Source organism: Dicentrarchus labrax, unplaced genomic scaffold (genome assembly GCF_905237075.1).
Source record: "Dicentrarchus labrax unplaced genomic scaffold, dlabrax2021, whole genome shotgun sequence".
In the NCBI taxonomy this organism is placed as follows: Eukaryota; Metazoa; Chordata; class Actinopteri; family Moronidae; genus Dicentrarchus; species Dicentrarchus labrax.
This window is the reverse complement of record NW_026136711.1, coordinates 23,381,255-23,394,383: the sequence shown is the minus strand read 5'-3', so window position 1 is coordinate 23,394,383 and position 13,129 is coordinate 23,381,255. Positions and strand designations below refer to the sequence as shown.

At 40.7% G+C, this 13,129-nt stretch overlaps 2 protein-coding genes across 2 annotated transcripts in view; both read right to left on the bottom strand.

Annotated features, from left to right (window-relative positions):
- kcnab2a (potassium voltage-gated channel subfamily A regulatory beta subunit 2a) overlaps nt 1-1,796 on the bottom strand; it is a 79,241-nt gene extending 77,445 nt beyond the window's left edge. Inside the window, exon 1 of the mRNA XM_051416106.1 lies at nt 1,687-1,796. The gene's annotated coding sequence lies outside the window, so the exon portion shown is untranslated. The remainder of the gene's footprint in view (nt 1-1,686) is intronic.
- A 246-nt stretch (nt 1,797-2,042) lies between these two features.
- Nucleotides 2,043-7,904, bottom strand: park7 (parkinson protein 7). The gene is made up of 6 exons (XM_051416111.1): nt 7,702-7,904; nt 7,104-7,205; nt 6,833-6,892; nt 4,739-4,808; nt 2,938-3,024; nt 2,043-2,568 (listed from the first exon to the last, which is right to left on the bottom strand). The coding sequence occupies exons 1-6, from the start codon at nt 7,789-7,791 to the stop codon at nt 2,408-2,410; spliced, it is 570 nt and encodes a 189-aa protein (XP_051272071.1). The 5' UTR covers nt 7,792-7,904; the 3' UTR covers nt 2,043-2,407.
- Nucleotides 7,905-13,129: the final 5,225 nt, after the last annotated feature.

Here is a 13,129-nt window from a genome sequence, read left to right as displayed (position 1 = left end):
GTCAAGCCTCCAGCCCTTTACTGTACAGCTGCTCAAGCAGAATAATTCTAACATGTTATGTGCAACAGCGCAAAATGTTAACGTTCCAGAAATATCCAACTGAAAAATACCATTAATGAGACTGCTATACAACTGTCATCAAGACGCTCTTTAAGCACTGATGTTTGTCTTCCAGGGAGTGGCAAACATTAGATCCTAATTTTGAAAACACATAAATAAAACATTAGCTAAGGCACACAGTGTAGTGATATTGCCTCAACATGACAGGCATAGCCCCAACTAAAATGTTGGAGACTGTCAGAGAGTACAACAACTAGCCTGAACCTTTCGCAGTGTACCCACAGGTAACAGTCACATACAGGCACACACACTCATGATTTGGATTTTGATGTGAAGAGATTTTAAAAGTAAACAATGCTCTCATGGTGCACTGTAATGGCAAAAGAGCCTTGCAGTCTTTTTTTGGGCTCACTTTTGTTTGGTTGTACAATGGTGGATGAAAAAGCCACTTGAGTTTCCCCTCCCGTGTGGATGAACCCCTGACTTGCTGTGGTTCAGCATGCTTTGCTGAGAATGACTACGAGGCGGTTTCCCAGCAGTCTAGAAAAGAACTTGCGTTTGTATTATTTCCTGTCACTGCAAAGTGAAAGAGGAGGATCGCTCAGACGACAATGAGAGCATAATCTTGACGGGCCTCACATCTCTATGGTGAAGCTCTGCTCAGGTACTTTGTTGATAAAGATTAACGAGAAACACGACAGTCTTATGAGGATAAGTCAATAAATAAATAAATGAAATGAAGCTATACTAACGTGACCTTAACTTCGAGATTATGACAGTTGGTCGTGTTTTACAAGGTATGCACAAACATCTTTTCTAGGTTTATTATTTTGTTAGTTGCACCTGTCTGACAGCGCCTCTCTCTCTCTCTCTCTCTCTCTCTCTCTCCGTTGTCACGGTGATTTGCCTCGCATTGATGAAGGAATGAACCTGGCCTCTGCCGCACTGTATTAGCTCTAGTCAGTGAATGCAGCACAGTCTGACTGCGGCGGCGGCTGCTGAGGATGGAGAGCTTCTGACACAGACGTCTCCATGTCGGGTCACATCTGCACAACGATCTCTGGATCTTAAGATAACGGGGTGGCCACTCTCATTCTACCACTGTGTTTTATGTCTCTCTCTGTGTGTGTGTGTGTGTGTGTGTGTGTGTGTGTGTGTGTGTGTGTGCTGTGTGTGTAGTAGTAGTGAGTCTAGAACATGTAAGTGGACGTAACCTCCGGCTAACGTTACTCTGCCCGGCCAATTTGAGACGCCGATGTCAACCCATTATACCGTGGGGTTTGCAGCGAACTTGGAAGCTCACCACTCAGCACACATAGCGAGCTAATCACGGCAAAAAAAAAAAAAAAAAAGATCCCTAATTACAAACACCCACTCTTTTAACGACGCTGACACTTGTCCGTGTTGCTAGCGTGTTAGTAACCAACGGTAACGTTAGAATGTCACGTCAATTTGCGATGTCGTTAGTAGCTAACGTTAGTGACTGTGATTAACGTTGCGTAAACTGCTTTGCCGACACAAAATAGCTGACATGAACATATGTGAACGCTGTTAAACTATCACTGGTTAAACGTGTACACATAAAACACACTTACACTCACGGGAGAAAGCACAAAATGCTCTTACCTTTGGCGAAATCCTCTCTTCCTTTTTTTTTTTTTTTTTTTTTGACTGTGTGAAGACCCCTCTGGATTTTGTTGCTCTGACACAACGACCACGCGCTGCATCATAGCCCCGCCCCGCTGGCTGCGTGCGAGCTGTGATTCGTCAATTAGAACACAACTGCAGCCGGGCAGAGGCTCCTCATTGGCCGGGCCACCTGCCAATCTATTTGGATTCTGCTTCCCGCGTTCTAAGCGGTGCTCACAATACATTACATTATGCAGCCTATATTTAGGTGTCAACAACCAGTGCAAGCATGTTAAAAACAAGTCACAGTGACCTCTAGGTATTAATACACCCGTAGAACAAGACCGACAGAGTTTCGTCACATTGATGTTTTATTGACCAGTGAAACAATATAAGCTTTTAATATAATAAGCAAGCATTTGGAGGGAAAACTACAATTAAACAAAGTGAATTTAATCTCATTTGGAAACCCTGTGCAGTGATTATCCATGTTGTTTTTCAGTGTTAAATAACAAAAGGGTGCCTTTCATTGCCGACTAAGAAAGACAATAACCTGTCAGAACAGAAACACCCTTATGTCCCCGGGGGGAGAGTGATTTGTCTCTAGTGACTTTGACTCCTTGTGCCAGCTACATCGGATTAGCTGTCTCAGTAGTACCAGACTTACAGTATATAGCGGGCATTGTTGCTTGCAGGATATAAGTGAACACAGCTACATTCAGTCTTTCATAACAAGAGGAGCCTTGACTTGTGCTGCAACCTCAGCCCCCATAAGTTCCTCTACAATCGTCAGGGCAAATTCGAAGCTGGTTCCTGGCCCACGGCTGGTGATGTAATGTCCATCCTTCTGTACTCGAGCCTCTGAATATTTATAGTGGTCTAAAAAAGACAAAGAGCAATACCATGAGGATAAACACAATATGGGATCTTCAAGCTACAGACTGACAGCAGATACCACACTACTATAAGCAAGTACACACAGATAATCTATCACCATTTCAACTGACCCACTTCTAATATGTTCTGTCAAATTCCTGCATCCGCTTTCACCTGAGTGTTGTGCTCTCCTCTACTGCATAATGACATGATTTTCTATAGGCAAGAAAGAGTTAGTACAGCGCCATCTGCTGCCCTTTACAAATGATTACAATTCCTCCTGTTCTGAGTTAGAGCTGCAAATGTTAAAGCCACCATCTGTACATTTTATTTCCCTCCCTTTTATTTGTATGGTTTTATTTTTTATTTTACCTCCAGCCATCATCTTCTCCTTCATGGCAGGATGTGTAGTGACTGTGCTTCCGTACCCGATGCCATGTGCCAGGAGAGCAGTGGGACCTGCAGAAGGGCAAAGCTTTTTAAGGATCATTTAACAGCTTCTTGTCAGAAAGTGACACTTAAGAACATGTTCTGTTGCTAGTGTCACTCCCACTTTTCATCTTGATGCAGTTTAAAAAAGGTTACAGAGCCAAATAGGGTCAAATACTGTCTCTTTAAATCACAAGTACAGAAAATACAGGAAATGCTGCATTTGACATTAGGGATTACAGTTAGTGCTGTACATCAATGACATAAGTAACAAAATATTTGTTGGCAACACTATGTCCTAAAAGGTGTCCTCAACTCTAACATTGTCTATAGAGAAGAAGAATATACACATACAGTATAAAGTTTCAGCCTCTCTCCAAAGACTCTGCACCACATTAGAAAGAAGAAAAAAAGGAAAAAGAGGCTGAAGACACTGACTGCTGCTGCATTAACTTTGGCAATGTCCTAGCACTGCAGTGAGCTCATCCAAAAACTGTTAATAAATAGAAAGTTATTGATTATGCTCCTTGGCTGCCTTCCCATGCAGTCTAAAGATTACACTTTCCCCTGGCAGAACAGCAGACTGCCAGTTAAAGCCAGGCTACTCCTGTTACAGCCAGTCCCCACCCAGAGGACGCCAGTCTGGGAGAGAGAGAGACCTTCTTAGAACTAGAGTCAGACAGCGAGACAGATGCAGAGAGAGAAGGGTGATGATAATCATCTATCATCTGATGAATGCGAAAAAATTGTGTTTTGTAGACATGCATATAACAAATATTAGCTAAAAATGAGAAGTATACAACGGTAAACCTATCCTGCTGGGTTATTTTTATTTTTCATTATTGTTCAGCTTTTTAAACAAAGTCCTTTTTCAATGGACATTTTTTACATGTCAAGATGATAATTTTCATGTTAGGGCAGAATAATGAGTCTTGCAACTAGCCCTCTCTTGCTGGCAGGTTCATTAAACTGTATATTCCTGTGAGGATTTCAGTCATTTTCTAGGACACCCTTCAATCCACTTTGCCGCATTGGTCCCTGTCCCTATTCAGAATGTCCTTCCAGTGTCCTTTCTCTGCATACGGAGGCTGTCAAATAAAATGTCAGTGCTTCTGCGGTTCACTCAGGGACAGTTATTAATCAAACCCTCACTCTTTCATTTTAAATGCCAGAAAGGGGTCACACATGACCATAAATTAATGAAGCATGTCGTTTGTTAACTGTGTACATTTTCAAAAATGTGGTTAAGGTGTGTGATGCACTCTTTTAAGGGCACATCCAATTACTAAAATACCAGAAAATCCACTGCCATGTGCGTATAAAAAAACTGTACCTTTTTTCTGTCCAAGATCTTTAATTCTGGTTGCAGGCAAATCCAAATCCCATTTACCGGCACAACATTAGCTTGGTATGTTTAAAAACCACAATATCATACGTTTGGTGTTGTTTCTAGTTAAAAATGTTTACAGGTCACATGGTAACATAGAGGAAGGTTTATTCATTTATATCACTGGATTGTCAAACTGGTTTGATTTGACATGGAAAGTACATTTACTGCTCAATTACATATAAAGATGCTATTTTGGAAAGCAAGCACCAGAATAAACTGAACTATGTAGGTTGGGTAATTTTCATCTCCTTGAATAAAAGCAACACGGTGGTCAAATTTGAGGTCACGCAATATTCAAAAAGGCATCACGAGTAGAAGTTGGTCCTGTATAATTATGACTTTCACAAAGGGTACCTGCACAGATGGCTGCAATCAGGCCTTTTCTGCCATCTTGATCCTTCAGCACCTCCTTCACAGCAGGAGACTGCAAGAGAGCACAGAGACCAGGTGCACACTGAGTCATTTTCAGGCCACGTGATCGCACTGTATATGCTGACTCTGGTATAAGCGCTGAAACAAAGTGGTGATGTTTTAAACAAATCAAAATGAACCCCTCACTGCTTCAATACAAGCACAGATTTATTAAACAAAAACTGTAACAATAATATTTTAACTAAAGATGGTCTTTGCCAGATCTTTGATTATAATATTGACTTTCATAATAATAATAATAATAATAATAATAATAATAATACCACCAAATAAGTTTTATGTTTTGAGAATAGTAAAAGAGTGAGCAGAGATTCCTCCATCCCACCCCTGTGGCACAACGTAATAAGAGAATACTAAAGAAAATGTCAATAATTTACGCTCAATTCTGAAGTCCCAAAATATTTTTTTAAAAACAATGCAAGTACAACCAATGATACCTAAAAACAATACATTAAATATAAACTCTATTCTAAAATATAAATGATTGTTTTTCTATCTATTCAATTTCTACCTTTAACTGGTTATGAAACCATCTCAATTTAATACTGATGCCTCTATTTGACCTACATAAACAAACAAGACTATCAGTAAGCTATTTCTATATAGTCATTCTTAATGCCTGCCACCGGACCAGATTCCGCTTGAAATAAATTAAACATTTTTGCCCACAGGGGCCTCCAGAATCAACAAAAAATAGAAGTTTGCCATTGCTGCTTTAACATTTAACATAGAATAACATAGCTTTAAATCACCCCATCAAATAACTATCACTGGTTTACTGTGTCAGCGTAATTCATTGAGCGTCCCTGAGCGTTTGCAGAAACTCTTACAGGAATCAGACTATCCAGTGGTTCTCAAACTGTTTAGTTTAATTTAGAAAAATGTATTGTCCTCAGACAGGCAATGTGTATTACAGTACATATGTAAATAGACACAGGGACACATCACAAAAACTACATAAAACAAATATAAAACTGCACCAACACACTGGATCAGCCACACTAGTATCCTCAGTCAAGACAATTTAAATCATGAATAAATAAAAGAAACAAAAAAATGGTAGCATGCTAAAATTGTGAATAAATAAATATCTAAATTGCACCTTGCTCATATGCTAAAATCATATGCTACTGGATAGGAACATTCAGCCTTAACAGTCATCCTGGTTAAGTCTGTCTGCTGAAAACCCCATGGTTTTTCCACAGCAACAATTTCCCCCTAGTTTGTTTCTGTGAACTGCTTTAGTTTCCATAGTAGCAAACAATGCAATGAGAAAGGATGCTCTTAATAAAGCATTTGTAAAGTAGAGTAAGAATGGTGTCACAAACATTTAAAAAGTAAATTTTTTGACCATTCCTAAAAATGGCATCAGTAAATTGATCCCAGAAAAGTTTGTGATCTATAATAGTGCAGTGGCCGGAAGGTGAAATGTGGGGCAGGCATTTGTAAAACACATCTAATCTTGAATGAAGTGACAATAAACAATCAGGATTTGAGTGAGAATCTGACACTGTTGGTGGTTTGTTGCTTATGTTACCTGGTAGCTGATCTGATCAAACCACACCCACACAGTCCTGAAGAAGCAGGTGAACTGAGCTTGAACTTTAACTGAGTGAACTTTAACTTAGATTGTGGCTTATTTGATCACAAGTGTTTAATGTTATTGAGAAATCATTTACATATGAAACCAGGTTTTCTGGAAAATTCTGACAATTCATGTTCCTGATATTTTTATTTAATTAAAATAACATTTAATTTGGCTTGTTTGTTTGCAGACCTGACAATTTTTGGCTTCCAAAAGGGGAGATAACACCAGAGGAAGTTTGAGAACAACTGGATTAGTCTATGGCCCCATTACCAAGCAGGACCACCACAACATGTGCAAACTCATGTCATCAAGCCTTGGCTAAAGACCCACGGAAAAACTCTGTATGTGGTTTGAACCGTTGCAGATAAAAACATTAAGAGATTGATTATATGCAGTATTTCTGAATAAAGTAGGCGAGTGTTTCTCACCTCTGCCAGATTTTGGGCCCCTGGCATTCCTCCTGGCAGAAGCACCACATCATATGGCCCCTAGGACACAAACAATGATAGATAAGGTTTAAAATCGCAGGATACCATACAACATAGCTAACCATACTGAAAATATAAACATTATTAAACTCCATATTTCGAAATGTATAGTGTATATTTCTATAATGTACATATTTCCACGCTTTCACTGACTTTTGACTACTATTTCAACATGTAATGACAGTGTTAGTAGACAGATGCTGAGCCCAACCTGTGTGCTGGCCTCCTCCAGGCTAACATCAGGGCAAATGACGACGTTTCTGCTGCACTGGACTGGCTCTTTGCCCGTCAGTCCTGCAACCGTCACCGCAATCTACAGGTTGGACAACATAAATAAAGTACAGCATTAGCACAACGGCACGACATGGCATCCTGTGCTGCTGATGCAGACTTTTATTTTGAAAGCTATCAAATGGCGGAGAGGTGCAATGACGTTGGACTTTGACATTTAACTTGGCCTCTGTCTGCATTCACTTTAAAAGGTTGTGAGTGCGTCCAACAGTCAACTAAATAAATCATTAGACAGCTAAAATCAAACCTGGGGACGGTCAAGTAGCTATTGGCACTAGCATGAGAGACTTTAATGGCTCTTTGTCTTCTTGTTAGCTTTCCATCACTAACGCAGCAGCGACAGTATGTATGTGAGGCTGTTGTGTCTAATAAAACATTAAAACCACGGTAGTGTTGTGCACTGACTGAAGGGGTGGTTAGCGTTAGTATATATTTAGGCTAGCTGGCTTATGTTGATGAGTGGCATTCTTAGCTAGCTGAATGCTAACAGACAACAAGGCTGCAGATGAGTCACAAACCCCAGCTCTACGCATGATGTCCACAGGAATAACAGTTTCCATCTCCTCTGCACCTTTAGACAGGATCACTAACGCCCTCTTGCCTGCCATGGTGAGCTTGCAGTTGTACGACGAATAAGTGCAACGAGGCTAACTTCAGCTATTGGCACGCTTTGCAAAAGGGGTTTTGACAGGAGCAGGGTTGCCAGGCTGAGTGTCTCTATCCCCCTTTCAAAGACGGTGCTCCATGTCCACCTCTTCTACCATGTGTGTTGTACACCAATAACAATCAAGAAGAGACCTTAAGGACCAAAGAGACATGAGCCTCAAACATATACAGATAACTTAAATATGCTCTTAGTGAGAAGAGAAAACAAATATACCTCTGCCCCCTCAGAGAAACAACACTGGAAGTTTAATCATTAATATCAAATTGTCATTTCGGGGCTGTTGTGATTAGATTCAATTGTATTAAAAGTTCAGAATATGAATTGTGATCTATGTGCAAATAAATGTGTTTTAATCCTAAAATGTTTAAGTAAGTTTAAGGACAAATGTATGGGGTCTGTATGGCCATCAGATTAGGCAGCCTGTCTGTCACAAACACTAGACTTACTGACAAACAGTGGCAGACTCTGTTTGAGGGGCAGGGGTGGAAAAAAAAAATACAAGAGGGCACTAGCTTGCAGAAAGTTGTGATGCATTAATGGTGAAACAGCTTAGTCAGGGTTACGATCAGCGCCCCTAAGTGTGACTTTTAGTCCACTGGAAGGGCACCTTGGAGGTCACTTCATCGTGTTTTATCTACCATAGGGGCATCCAAGAGGGCCCTTAACTCACTGATAAGACTAAGAATGATAATATACTATAGTTTTTTATGACAAAGTGCCATGTCAATTTCAGCATTCATTCAGAATCCATGTACTCATATTTTTAAAAAAGTAACCAGCACCTCTATACCACTAGACATCTTGTAGTCTAAAAATGGATGCCATTATAAGATAAAAATAGTATTATTACTGTGTGGTATATCACTAGAAACAAAAGGTTTTCTAGTCAAACAGACATCAGAGCCAGGTGCGTATAATGGCCTTCAATAACAGGCAGTGCCTTCCTTCCTCCAGTAGGGGGAGGCATTAACCAAATAATATCTATAGGATGTCAAGGGAAGCTTGTTAGAGAAGTTTAAATTAAACTGTAATGTTCACCACTGTCTTGAATACAAAGGAAAAATGTTACTCGGACATTATGGCGACAAAACCAAAAGCTATTGTTAAGGAAATCCGTGTAACCTGCCAGTTAATCACAGGCTTATCATCAGCTGCAGGGAGGTGTCAGAGAGCTAATTCAGTAAGATAATGAATGTGGTTTTGAAAACAACACCAGGAAGCAGGTCACCAAGTCCACCAAGTTATTCAAGATCTGTCTGAGAACTTCTGCACCAAAACTCTTAAGACATTTAGGGAATCATATTCCAGTGTAAATCCTAGACTTAATGTCTGGGGCTTTAGTGTGCAGGCACCCATCCTAGTTAATGTGCCTCTGTGCATTCTGCTGCTGAGATTCACTTCCATATTTGTGCGACAAACTAGAGCCCAGTGAAACGGCAGATTAAACAAAAGCGTAGGGGGTGCTGGCAGCAGGTTGTTTATTGCGTGCCTGTGAGTGAATCCAAGAGGCAGCGGTGATTACCAACATATGCAGCTGGGGGATCAACTGAACCAGACCCGCGGTGGCACTCAAGCTTATTTCCATACATTAATTCACTTATGTACATTTACTAATTCCTTTCGGTATGTAATCATAAAGTGCAGGATCACACTGAGGAAATATTTCAAAGTGACAGTCAACATCTGAGACACTGAAAAAGGGTTTGACTAAAAACTGGCAGATAAAATTATATAAGTGTCTGCACAGGGCTTCAACTTCTAATCTCAACCAAGGTTCAGTTCTTTATGAGTAGATTATTATACAATACAGACTGTATTTAAAACAATGCCTGGAAAATAATGAAAACACATTCAAGGATAAGAGACAATTTTTCTTATTGTCGCCAAATCCCATGAAAAGACCAAAACATTAATAAATGGATTCTAATAACAAGTATTGTCTGTGTACCCTGATACAGCTTATTCCTTTGTGCCATTGAGCTCCATTGTTGTCCAAGTACTGTTAAAAACACATATATGAGCCGCACTGTTGCAATGGATGACAAACACTGGCACCGTGGTTTATTCAGTAATAAGTCCCACATACACTGTCCTGCTGCCATAAATACTCACTAGTACATATTAGTCCACGGCTGAAAATAGTCCCCAACAAAATGCACTGTTATCTCCTCTTTGAGAACATTTGCTAAAAATCACAGTGCCCAGCTCCTTCAGGAAATCATTTGGTCTTTTTTTTTTAAAGAAAACTACATATATTTGTACCGTGTTTTTAAAGTTTCCAGTAGGCAACAATGGGCTTCTGACAGAGAGCCACACATGAGGTAGGGTTGGACCAACATTTGGTTTTGGTATTAGGATTTGTTGACAGTAAGAAAAATACAAAATAACATACACATAATGTAATATACAAACTGGTATGGTCCATACATGTGCAGTACATTATAGTTTGTATTTTCTTCTTGGGTCTGAAGTGAAACAGTGCACGTCAGTGTATTCCTTTGCGTATCATTATTTCTCTCGTGCTCCCTCATGCCTGAACCACCAGGCCTTACTCTGCTTTATCTGGCCCTTCGCAGAGGTCTGCTCCAAAACCTGAAGGGTTTCTGGAATCGAACCTCCGGGGGGACGAGAATACAGAAACTTTTTTTTTTATAAGACGGGGACAGAGGAAAAAGAAAATCCTCAAACTGAAATGAGGGAATTCCACAAATTACCATTTGTCACAAAGTAATCCTGTTACTATTGCAAAGAATATGGAGCGGTGTAAACATGGAAATAGACTGCTAATATGGATGTAGCTTACAAGCAGAGACTCTGTTCAGTTGAGATATAGAGCTGCAAACCCTGTTTCAGATCCCCAGTAAGGAAGAGTGCCACAAAATTCAAAATGGTTACAGAAAATTTGCTTCTCAGGGAGAGATTAAAATTTTTTGATGTTTTTTCTTTATTTATTCTTTGCATTGCTACATTTCAACTCGTTTTGCTCCAACCATTTGCTAACCAGTTACTTGTCCCATTGATCTAATGGCAGCGTTCAGGGCTTACATTGCTGCAGTCAGAAAACTGATGAATATTTAGAAGCATTTTATCTTCCCATCTGTGCACAGGCTTTATCTTGTGTCTGTTTCACACACTGTAAGCCACAGAGTGCATGGAATGAGTGACAAGCATATAATCTTGATTGCATCTTGATGCTATTACCTTATGGTGCCAAGCGCTCAGGTGACAGCTGGGGGACAGTGAGGAGATCTTGGGGAAAAGGTGACATTGAATTTTTTGCACCTGTATCGGCAGTCAGCAGCTCACACTGACACAAGATGGCGCCAGTTGAGTGAGTTCAACTTTGAGCAGGATAGTTCAAAAGCAAGGCCAACTGTGTGACAATATTTTCAACAATAATAATAATAATTTGAAAAATGAATACAAAACAGAAGCTGCCTTTTGTAAGGCTACAAGAAAGGCAATTCCTCTTTGTCAAATAATAAAGTTTTCAGATGTGTAGTATATATTGCCAAATAACAGATAAAGTGAACAAAGATGTGTTTGTATGTATGTCTCAACATCCATTCAACAATTTGTGTTAAATGCATATTAACGCAATAGAATTATCCAAAATAAGATTCCTGCGAATAAATTCAACGCATGTCAAATTATTTTCAACTACAGAGGCTGTCTTACAAATTAAGGCAGCACATTAATGTGTTGTTTAGATTACTGAGTATGTGTAACAACATGGACCAGAATTGCCTCACAGTCATTTCTCTGCTTGCAGTAATCTGCCTATCCTCAAATTATGCCCCCACCCGCACTATTTTACAGGGGGGCAAAAGTGACTCTCCTTTTCCTTTATTCTCCCTCTCTGTCTCAGTGAGTATCAGTCTGTTTTGCTCTCAGCTTGCCTCTATTAGATGCCTTAATGCTGTACAGCATGGCCTATCTTCAAACAGGAATGCTGATGATACTGGCCCTGCAGCGGTGAACCCCCCCACACCCACCACCCACCCCCCCTCCAGCCCAAGCCTGCTCTTCTACACAGAGGGCAATAAAGACACAAGGAGGATTAGTGTTGTGTGCCTAACAAAGTGGTTGCCAGAGAGTGAGAGGGCCATGCCCATGGGCTCAACCGCAACCCTCACTCAGCTCCACTCTGCTCTGTCGAGGTCCCCCCCTGCTTGGGCTTCCCTAAGGTCCGCTCTCTCTCAGGGAGCTCTGTGGATGTGTGATAGACTCTGAGTGGGTGAATTCATGTTGATGCTAAAGAGGCAGAGGACGCAGACAGATAATCCATGGCTTAAGCAGTGCTGTAGTAACTTTCCCCCTTAAACAAGGGAACATATGTGCAAACAGTTAAATTTAATTTAATCACATACCCAAGCTATGTGTATTTTTTGCTAAAGACTTTCCCACACAGTGAACTCAGACAAAAAGTTACAACTCTCTGACAAGTAGGCGCTTGAAAATGACCATCAATAAACCCACAATCATGTAGTTTAGCCTACACAGCAACCTGATGGTCCAATACAAGGTACAGTGTCTTTCTGTGCTAGCCCACTCACCACCAAGTGGAAAAACATAGTTTGATACAAAGTATAAGCAGGTTAAAGGCCTCACTGTATGTTTATGGATATCTCTCCCACTATAACCAGTGTGCTTATACAAATGGAACACCATATAATTGTACAAGTCTGATAAACAGAGGGGCCGTGGTCTTGTAAATGTTGTCACATTAGATAGGAGTGTTACATCTGTGGAGGAACATGTCTGTGGGTGCCGGCCTGTGAGGACAGTAGCCTCTGGTTTGATGAAGAGCCGTGTACAGGACAGGACAGGTGAACCAAACAGCTGCTACCCCCGTTTTTCCTTAAAAACCCCAGCGTGACAGATCAGGCCATGGCTCTCACACATAACGGCCGCGCTTTTCACACGGTAGCTGTCTCAGGCCACGTTACACTCATCTTTTAGATGGTCCATTTTGTGTGTTGGGTAATGAAATTTACGCCGGAGACCCCAGAATATGCAGACATATGGTGGCTATTAATGCTCCTTTCTCCTTTTTCAGTTGCAGCCCTCTGCCAAACAGTATGGTCTGTTCCCGCCTGTCTGTTTTGGGTCCTCTTCACTCCTCAAGCTGTTTGCCTTTTACCTCTGTCACGCCAACCAGAATTCAAACAGCAGCATGAACTGCTGTGTGCACAAGAAAGGCCAAGTTCTGTTAATACTTGGCTAAGTTTACATGTTCATTCACACTTGATTATGGGGGAAGCCCTGCGTTCTGAATG